The sequence below is a fragment of the Triticum aestivum genome, chromosome 4A (genome assembly GCF_018294505.1).
Source record: "Triticum aestivum cultivar Chinese Spring chromosome 4A, IWGSC CS RefSeq v2.1, whole genome shotgun sequence".
In the NCBI taxonomy this organism is placed as follows: domain Eukaryota; kingdom Viridiplantae; phylum Streptophyta; class Magnoliopsida; order Poales; family Poaceae; genus Triticum; species Triticum aestivum.
The window spans coordinates 681,173,020-681,183,991 of record NC_057803.1 but is presented as its reverse complement, the minus strand read 5'-3'; the positions used below and the strand labels follow the sequence as shown (position 1 = coordinate 681,183,991).

Below are 10,972 nucleotides of genomic sequence, written 5' to 3'. Positions count from 1 at the left end.
TCCTTGGAGTTGTAGTCGTACTTGATGAAGTGGAACTTGAAGTAGTCTTGGGAATCCACTTGACTAAGGTCTTAGGAGCTTCTTCAAATGCATCAATTTCCTCTTGAAGCTTGTCCTTGCCTTTTTGCTTGTAGTCTTGTGGTGGAAGATCATCTTGAGCTTGTGTCCCCTTGAAAGAAGTATCATACTTCTCTTGTTGAGGAACAAACTTTGTCTTGGGGTATTGATCTTCTTCCCACTCAACTCCATTGGCATTGAACTTTCGTTCAAAACCAACACCTTGATTCTTCCGGTGCATTCCTTGCTTGCGCACAATTTCCTCGAATTGCTTACTCCCGGCAAGGCTCTTGTACACTCCTTTCTCTATAATTCCCTTCAATAAGCTATTTTCTTGCTCAAGTGTAACTTGGCTGAGAGAATCATTAGTGGAATCAAGAGAACTACTAGAAGCAACAATATTGGATTTAGCATGATCATTGTTACTGCTAGAGGAAGATCTTTCTTGTTCTTGTTACTAGACTTGACTTGAGGCATGTAAGTGGATAAGAGTAAACGCTTGGCAATGTAAGAAGAACTTTTCTTGCGTAGATCATCATTGATTGCTTTTAAGAACTCATGCTCTTGCTCAAGATTGAGCTTTTCAAAGCGTAATTTCTCATGAGCTCTTAAAAGTTCTCGATGATCTTTGAAGATAGTTTCATGAGCTAACTTAAGAGTGTTTAGTTCTTTAGTTAGAGCCTCAATCTTCTCCTTATCATTGTCATTCGTTTTATCTTGATTAGCATGATTAATTGACGTTTCATCATAGTATTCATCACTAGAGTTGTCAACAAGCAAATCATCACCTAACAAGTCATCTTCATCACTATTGAAATCAACATACTCGGGTGTGTTACCTTAGGACCTTTGGCCATGAAGCATCTTCCAATTCCTTCATTTGGTGAGTCAAATATGTCGTAGGAGTTGGTTGACACAAGTGCTAGACCGGCAACACCTTCATCTTGAGTATCTTCGGAGTCGGAATGATAACTTCTCTCGGAGTGGCTGTCGGAGTCGAAGCCGGATACCCATTCACCAACATGAGCTTGATGTCTTTGTTTTGTGTAGCTCCTTGATGATTTTTCCTTCCTTTCCGAATCCTTGCTTCTCCGTGAGTATCTTCGTTCATAACGATCATCTCTACTCCTTCTCTCTCTTGGTGGTGATTCTTTGCTTCTTCTTTTTGGAGAATCTTCTCTTCTCTTGTAGGGAGCCGTACACTCATTGGAATAGTGTCCGGGTCTTCCACAACTGTAGCAGTTTCGCTCTCGACTAGAAGATCTTTTGTCATTGTAGGACCTTGACTTGAAGCTTCTATCTTTGCTTCTACTCTTGTAGAACTTGTTGAAGTTCTTCACCATTAAGCTCAATTCTTCATTGAAGTTTTGTTTCTCACTTGATGATGTAGGGGCTTCACATGAGGCTTTGTAGGCACCACTTGATTTGTTGTGAAGTTCCTCTTTATCCTTAAGTGACATCTCATGAGCAACAATTCTTCCAATCACCTCCGTTGGCTTGAGATCTTTGTAATTGGGCATCATTTGGATCAATGTGCACACGGTGTCATATTTTCCATCCAAGGCTCTTAGAATCTTCTTGATGATGAATCTATCGGTCATCTCTTCACTTCCTAAGCCGGCAATCTCATTTGTGATGAGAGCAAGCCTAGAGTACATTTCAGCGACACCTTCACCATCCTTCATTTTGAACTTGTCAAGTTGACTTTGAAGCACATCCAACTTGGATTCCTTGACGGAGTCGGTACCTTCGTGCATATCAATCAAAGTGTCCCAAATTTCCTTTGCATTCTCAAGACGGCTGATTTTGTTGAATTCTTCGGGGCACAATCCGTTGAAGAGAATATCACAAGCTTGAGCATTGTATTGCAACATCTTCAACTCATCCGCGGTAGCTTCACGGTTTGGTTCTTTCCCATCAAAGAAGTCACCTTGCAAACCAACACACACAATAGCCCAAACGGCGGGGTTATGTCCAAGAATATGCATTTTCATTTTATGCTTTCAACTAGCAAAATTAGTACCATCAAAGTAAGGACCTCTACGGTGATAATTTCCCTCGCTAGACGCCATACTCTCCTAGGTTGTGAAACCAAGGCTATGACCACCAAAAGCTATGGAGATCAAAGCAAATGGAGACCAAATCTCTGATACCACTTGTAGGATCGAAAGTATGTCTGGAGGGGGGGTGATTAGACTACTTGACCAAATAAAAACTTAACATTTTCCCAATTTTAGTTCTTGGCAGATTTTAGCTATTGTAGGACAAGTCAAGCAATCATCACACAATTCAAGCAAGCATGCAAAGAGTATATTGGCAGCGGAAAGTAAAGCATGCAACTTGCAAGAATGTAAAGGGAAGGGTTTGGAGAATTCAAACGCAATTGGAGACACGGATGTTTTTCCCGTGGTTCGGATAGGTGGTGCTATCCTACATCCACGTTGATGGAGACTTCAACCCACAAAGGGTAATGGTTGCGCGAGTCCACGGAGGGCTCCACCCACAAAGGGTAACGGTTGCGCGAGTCCACGAAGGGCTCCACCCACAAAGGGTCCACGAAGAAGCAACCACCCACAATGGGTCCACGAAGAAGCAACCTTATCTATCCCACCATGGCCATCGCCCACACAGGACTTGCCTCACTAGCGGTAGATCTTCACGAAGTAGGCGATCTCCTTGCCCTTACAAACTCCTTGGTTCAACTCCACAATCTTGTCGGAGGCTCCCAAGTGACACCTAGCCAATCTAGGAGACACCACTCTCCAAGAAGTAACAAATGGTGTGTAGGTAATGAACTCCTTGCTCTTGTGCTTCAAATGATAGTCTCCCCAACACTCAACTCTCTCTCATAGGATTTGGATTTTGTGGAAAGAAGATTTGAGTGGAAAGCAACTTGGGGAAGGCTAGAGATCAAGATTCATATGGTAGGAATGGAATATCTTGGTCTCAACACATGAGTAGGTGGTTCTCTCTCAGAACATATGAGTTGGAATTGTGTATGTGTTCTGATGGCTCTCTCCATGAATGAAGAGGAGGTGGAGGGGTATATATAGCCTCCACACAAAATCCAACCGTTACACACAGTTTTCCAATCTCGGTGGGACCGATTCGCTCTTTCGGTGAGACCGAAAAGTTACAAAAGGGAAACAGAGAGTTTGCAATCCCATCTCGGTGAGACCGAGATCCCTATCGGTAGAATCGAATTGCTAGGGTTTGGCAGTGGCTTATGACAAGTGAAACTCGGTGGCGCCGGATAGGAATAATTGGTAGGACCGAGTTTGGCTTAGGGTTTAGGTCATATGTGGATATGGGAAAGTAGTTGAGGGTTTTGGAGCATATCACTAAGCACATGAAGCAAGAGGCTCATTAAGCAACACCTCATCCCTCCTTGACAGTATTGGCTTTTCCTAAAGACTCAACGTGATCTTGGATCACTAAAATATAAAATGAAGAGTCTTGAGCTTTTGAGCTTAAGCCAGTCCTTTGTCCTTAGCATTTTGAGGGTTCCACTTTCACATCCATGCCATGCCAATCATTGAGCTTTCCTGAAATAGTCATCTTGGAATAGCATTAGCTCAATGAGCTATATGTTGTTATGAATTACCAAAACCACCTAGGGATAGTTGCACTTTCACATATAAATTGAATACTCCATATATGTAGCCCCCAAGTGCCGGGTTGTCATGCTTGCAGCAACCTGGGACTTGTAATTGCTTATAAAAACTTCAATAAGTCTAACCCCCAAGGGCCGGATCATTATGCAATAATGAGCAGGGACTTTGTAAATATAATCATGTAGATTTTAGCAGTGATGTGTAGCCCCCAAGGGCCGTCTTAGTAAGACAATACTGAACCGGGACTTGATATGTACTTCAATGAAAATAACATCTTATAATGTAGCTTCCATCGTAGGGCTTGAACCCACGTCCACAAGGTTAAGAGCTTTGTGCTTTACCAACTGATCAATGGATCTTTCAATATTATGGACAAAAACTTGTGTACCTTGAATTATTGACAGGAGCAATGGGTAGCCCCCAAGGGCCGGCTCATTATAATATGATGAGTCGGGTCTTTAATAAGACTAGTAAAAATGACTTTGCATTAGCCCCCAAGTTTCATGGTGCATGCTTGCAGCGACATGAGACTTGCAAGTAATCTCAATTTGAATAATGTAGCCCTCAAGTGCCGGGTTGTAAGCCTGCAACGACTCGGGACTATTCCTTCCATTGTAGAATAAATCATATCCTTTGATAAAATAATAGCCATTGCGCTAAAGCGACTTTGAAAACTCAATAATATTGGTTATTAATAACCATAAATCCAGCCATGTTGGCTATTCAAGATAATATAATCCAATGATTTATAAGCGCATGATTCCAATGGCGCAATCCAAATATATATACTGGCGACTTATAGTCCAAAGCCAGGCCGGTTTAACAAACTTGTCTCTGCATACAACAAGTTTAAAGTGTCCTGGCGGTTTACCGCCGGACGGGTCATAATGCCCAACATATAACCCGGGTTTATAACCAAGGCTGCACTTAAGAATAATCAGGTACCAGGGCTACACTTAAGAATAATCAAATATGAAATATATCATACCTGTGACATTGAATCACATTGTTGGTTTTACCAACTTTTTGTAGTAAAGGTGATAACCCCATTCTTGAGTACTGATAACTCCTTCCATATTATGCCGGTTTATGATAAAACCGTGTCGGGTTGTGATAAACACCGGTTTAACCATATATAATACTGGCGACTCGTAGTCAAACCGGACTGGGCTGATAGTCTCCGGATTATAACTTGATCGTGTACTGACAACTTGTAGTTGAAAGCCGAGCCGAGTTGATAAACGCCGGTTTACTCCATAATAGGATGGTAACAGAAAATCAAACCGGGCAGATAGTCTTCGGATTAAGATTTGACTGTGTTCCGTCAATTTGTAATTGACAGTTTGAACCGGTTTAAAACTTTGTCGGTTTAAAAAAATGCAATAAAAAGAAAGAAATATCTTTCAAAAAAAAAGTGAAGCAAAGGCAATGACAAAACCGTTTGCAAAAAGAGGCTTATTTGAGCTGATCAGATGGTGTTACCATGGTCGGACACGACCAAGCTCCCGATAGGTGTAGCTATGGTTCAAGTCAGCCAGCCCCCAAATGAAACCGTGGCATTTATGCCAATCAAGTGGCATGGCAATGGTTCGGGTTCGACCAAGCCCCCAAGTGATTCTGTGGCCTTAGGCCGATCAAGAGGCATGACTGGTTCAGACGTGACCAAGTCCCCAAGTGATCTGGTGGCTCTTGCCTATCAAGAGGTATTGCATTGGTTCGGACACGACCAAGCCCCCAAGTGATATAACATGATGCTTTTGAGAAGTTAACTCAAGGGGTAAACCGGAGGCCGCTTTAGAACAACTCCATGTAACCACACATGATGTAAAAGAACAGAGACCCCGCTTTATGAAGCAGAAGCCCCCATGTGATCAATAATATGTCAGGCCAGTAAGGCGGGATACCCATGTTTGAACCGCGCATCATGGCAGTAGGTTCTCTTTGGAAACTTTTAACTTTTTGCAAGAGACAAGTTCTTCTTGAACCGGGATTTTGAACCGGATATTGAGAGTTTCAAAGCTTTGTGGGAGACAACTTTCCCTTGAAACAAATTTTAAACTGGAATCTTCATTTTCAGCCGGAAATTTTCTGACGGCCTTTAAACTCGAACTTGTGAGAAGTTAATTCTTTTTTAAACCGGACATTGTTAAACCGGATTTGAGCGCTTCAGAGCTTTGTGGGAGAACAAATTTCCCTTGAACCGGACTGTAAACCGGATATTTGAGAGCTTCAGTCAGACTGACTTCCCTTGAGCCGGATTTTAAACCGGAATCCTTTCTGATGACCTGAAACTTCTTCATCGAGCCGGGATTTTATAACCGTCATATACTTTCCAAGCCAAAAATTTTCTGATGGCCTTTAAACTTTCATCAATATAACAGTAGCCTCCGGGACCGGGTTATCCTTCCCTCCATCGTCCTGGGGTTCTTAAATTTGCTGAAACTGGCAATATTCGCTGAGTCATGTCATCGTAGCCCCCAAGTCTCAAGGTGACTTGAGGAGTTGGCTTGAGATTCTCCATATTTGACCGTGATATAAACCGGCATAACTTGTATATCATTGGCGTTGATAGCACGATGTGAATCCATAGAAGGTTGAGGTGACTGCGGCGGGTTGTAAATGATCCCATATGAGCCATATCAGCAACTCAGCCAATGGTTCCTTCCAACTGGTGATTTGAAGTTAACCAAACTGTAATGACGGCGATTTGTGCGCCTGCCCATTGAACCACCCAGTGCAGACGACGGTTGATAGTATATGATGATTTGCCTCCATTTTGTTGAAAGAAAAAACCGGGCTACCCAAGCTGCGACTTGCTCATACTCAATAAAAAGCTCATGGAGACAGGTGCGGCCCGGTATGTTGATGTAGACCAGGCCGCGAGAGACGGACGACAAGGAGGACCGCAACATCAGAGGTAGCTTGGACAGATGAGTCGGCCACGACATTGTAAGCTGGTGCGGACGGGGAAGATCGGCACCGGTGTTGTAAACCGGCTCGGACGGGCGAGTTAATCGCGAGCGCGGTCCCGTCAAGCTGATGTAAACTGGGCGAACAGGGACGGCGACCTTCTCACGTTCATTCACCGGGTGGTATGACATGAACGAAACGCTGGTGCAGAATGTCGCTAGCGCGTGCTCCGTGCCCGTAATATAACGCCCCATTTGTAATGAACAATTGTCCTGTGTTAACAAAATATACGGTCGAAAGTAATCGTTCCCTTTATAAAAACAATATATGTTAACAAAATAACTTAGATAAACATCACCTGACTTGTCCGGACGACGGATAATCCATATATATAGCGCCCCTGAATATTCCATGGCAGTTTCACGGTGCTTTAACCACTCTCTCGAAGAGATCTTAAACCGGGGCGACTTTTATTTCAGGAGACCTTAAACCGGGGCGGCAGCGGTGGGTTACGACAGCAGGTCAACAGAGGAGTCCAACCCTGTGGAGAATCTGTTTCCGGGTCGTGGCCCTCCGTTTTTTTCCTCATCCTTGCGCGCAGGAGTTGCCGCTGCCTGTGATTTGCTTTGTCTTTTTTGGTTGCCACAATCCATGCTTCCACTACGTGATACTTCTCCTTCAACCATGTGGAAATATATACGTTTTTAGTTCAGCTAGTCTGCCTTGGACCATGACTTCCCTTGCCTAGACTGCCAGCGGCTTGGAGTCAAATGCGGAGCAAGGCAAGTCACGGATCCTAGGTGGCTCTCAGTCGTAGCAGGTTGGACTCCTCTACGTCCAGGTCTCCCTCGAGGTCGGGGCCTTTTCCTTTTCCTTTTTTTTGCAACGAACAGGAATCGGCCGGTGGTTGCACCAGAGGCCACATGGGGGTACCGCCGTGATTACCCTCGGGATCCAGAGTCCATCATATCGCGTCCATTATCTGGGTCTTCACGCCGCAGAGGAAAAATCAACTTCCAAACTTGATCCTGACTCAGATGATGGAGTCGTCAAATCTTGTCGATGTTGGCGATTTTGAACCTTTTCTCGGTTTGATCTCATGCGTGCTTTCGATATGCGACAGCGGCAGCGCCGTACTCGACGCACCCTAATTTCTTTTAAACCTTAAATCCCAGATCTTAAACCTGGATTGATCAACTTGAAGCTGATACAAATCCTTCTGAACCGGCTTTCTTCATCCGGAAAACTGCAAAACTTCTCGATCCTTGGGAGAGATCCCTTCAAGAACTCAACACCACCGTGCGCAGGCCCCACGGTGGGCGCCAATTGTCGTGGAATTGTCACGACAGATGTTCTTAGTGTCAGGACTTAGTCGCGAGGCCAAGGCATCTATGTGGTAGCTTGAGAGGGGTTGAGCGGGACGAGAGACGCAATGTTTTACCCAGGTTCGGCCCCTCACGGTGGAGGTAAAAGCCTACATCCTGCTTCATTGATATTGATGATGATGATCACGGTTACAAGTGTGCTCTATCTCGAGAGCTATTGTCTAAACCTAACTTGTCCAACTTGTGGAACTTGTCAACCTTCTCCCCCTTGGGGTGCCCTGCCCCTCCTTATATATGTTGAAGGGGCGGTTTACATGACTAGTCCTATTAGGACTAGGATTACTCTATTACAAGTGGAGTCCTAATCTTGCCTCCTTTGTAAGGAAATATTCCTTGTGCTTTTCTCATAAACCGGCCCACCATTAAGCGTGAACCGGCCTTCTGGGCCATGGGCCTCGTCATCCATCTGACCCGCCCGCCGGGTTACTAATGAACCGCCAAGACCGGGCGGGTAGCCCGTGAACCGCCAAGCTCTGGGCGGGTTACCAGTGAGTCATCCAGTCCGGCTGGTTTACGCCACGGGGTATATCCCCGATAGTCGCCATGGGGGAGGTGATGTTTTCATTGGAGGTGATGAGCATGAAAGTGCTTGAGATGATGAGCACGAAACATGCCTTTGGTAGGGCTCGATTAACGACATACACATGCTATGTTGTGGTGATTTTGGATCAAACTTGACCGATGTGGTGCCTTTCCGATGAACTATTTTCATGTTATAATTTGAATTGCTCGATGTTATAAACTATACGCATGTTTATGGTTGATTTTTATTGTATATGTTGAATCTGAATCATTTGAATGGTTTATGAAATATCGTGCAATTGTGAGAACTGTACTCGACAAAGGGTATAGAATTTGTCAAATTTTGTTTTAAGGGAGCTAAAACTGTTACCTCATGAAAATTTAACTTTCTCGTTTGATAAAAGCATACATTTATGTAGAGTTATGTCATTGTATCGTCAAAATTGAAGAGTGCGGCAACGCACGTCATCGTGTTCTACTTTCTATATGGGCGAGCCTCGACATACTCTTTCCGGGATCGAATCACCAGCGCACGCAATGCAACGCATAGGTACATGTACCATCTCCAGCAGTTCATGCACCGATTTCGTGGCACCTCGAGCCAGTCACAACCACACGGTGGTCGATCAAATCATGGAGAGAAGTTGCACGGTGCAGGGCAGTCATTGCATTGCCGTTTCGGTGCACAGTCCGCTTTAGATGAGAGGTGGCTAGTGTTGCCATTTTTTCAGCTCCGATTTCACATGCGGTGGTCATGCATGTGAGCGCCCAAACTCCACACGCGGTTTCCCCGAAACATGAGCCTATCGGGGCCGTCCTACTGGAGCCTCTGCTACACCCAAAACGAGAAACAAATTATTCTCCATCGGTTGGCTGCTGGCTACCACTACTCGGTTAGTTCCATCGCCTGGCCAAAGAACACTTCGCCGCACAGCGCATACCCTTCTCCATCTCTCGCCACTCTCTCTCTCTCTCTCCCTCTGCAAGCGTGCACGGACGCGCGCCATGGACAATCCTCCGGTCGCGGCGGCGGCGGCCAACAACGTGGCCAATCCTCCGGCAGCGGCAGCGGCGGCCAACAACGTGGCCAATCCTCCGGCGGCGGCACCTGCGGTAATGTGGTTCACAAATCACAATCATTTCTGTCAATATATATCGACGCTCATACTTCCCTTCCTTGCTTGATTATGCCTAGTTTCCTCTACGTGATCGGTAGTAAATTAACTAGCAAACGATCTGACATATATGTAGTAGAGGATTGTAGGAGTACCTCGTCACGATCGCTTGATGGAATTAGTACTCCATAAGGCGTTCAGATTCGAGCAACACAACGACTCTACATGTAGGCCAATTTCAATTTTCTACCTCCCTGTTCTTGTTTCAATTTGGCCTGGCCAGATCAAATTAGAGCTATACAGCGACTCGATCCACGAGCTATATTTGCCTCTCGCTCTCTTTAGAAAATCTGCTGCTAGTAGACATAAGCAAGGCGGTGTTAATTTGGAGCTGTATAGTTTCCCATAGCTTGGTTGCAGATAAAAACCGTCGTTACTTTTCCTGACGATCGAACGGGCGAGGGACATGTGCTTGCAACTTTACTATAGGAGATTACTTTAAAAGGAACATGTGCTTGCACACTGGCATCGCCGTTGAGCTGAATGTCACCGCTAAAAACCCTTGTTAATTTTCCTGACGAACGGCCGAAGCTTGCAGCTTTCACATGTTGTATGCTGAACTGAACTGAACAGAACTGACCCGTTGAGCTCAACTGATGCAGGCTGCACCAGCAGCGAATGCCGCCGCCGCAGCGCGCGCCGCGCGGCACACCGCCTGGAAGAAGAAGGACAAGAAGGTTGCAATCATATCTCTGGTCGTTCTGGCGATCGTCCTGGTTCTGGTTGCGGTGCTGTGCCTCCAACCCTGGAAAAAGTAGAGAATCTATGCATCAAGATGCGTGGCGTGCTCTGAGTACTTCTGTGGGATCGAGCAACCTGATCGTGTCCGTGGTTAAGGAGTACTACTGCGTCCAACTTATATATGCAGTTTGTTATTAGGTTAATTATTCTTTTGCCCTCAGTGGTGTCCATGTGCTCAGTTTTGCCCTCAGATACGAATTGTCCTCAATTTTGCCCCTAGTTCGAGCACAGCAACTATGACGAGGCCAAACGGCCATATTTGAGTCCATTCCGTCCGCCGGCGTTAGTGGTTGTGGGTCCGAAGCTTACACGTGGGACCGCCACTAATAGAAAACGGAGCTTTAAAAACGGTTTGTAAGGGCCTTTAGTGCCGGTTATGGAACCGGCACTAAAGTGTGGGCACTAAAGGCCCCCCCCCCTTTAGTACCGGTTCGGCACGAACCGGCGCTAAAGTGCCACCACGTAGCGTGAGCTCACGCCCTGGTATGGGGGACCTTTAGTACCGGTTGGTGTTACCAACCGGTAATAAAGGTTTTTTTTTGAAAATTTTGGAATTTTTTTTATTTTT

At 45.3% G+C, this 10,972-nt stretch overlaps 1 protein-coding gene across 1 annotated transcript; it reads left to right on the top strand.

Annotated features, from left to right (window-relative positions):
* Positions 1–9,388: 9,388 nt before the first annotated feature.
* LOC123088101 (transcriptional regulatory protein AlgP-like) lies at positions 9,389–10,736 on the top strand. The gene is made up of 2 exons (XM_044510260.1): positions 9,389–9,601; positions 10,266–10,736. The coding sequence occupies exons 1-2, from the start codon at positions 9,494–9,496 to the stop codon at positions 10,419–10,421; spliced, it is 264 nt and encodes an 87-aa protein (XP_044366195.1). The 5' UTR covers positions 9,389–9,493; the 3' UTR covers positions 10,422–10,736.
* The last annotated feature ends 236 nt before the right edge of the window (positions 10,737–10,972 follow it).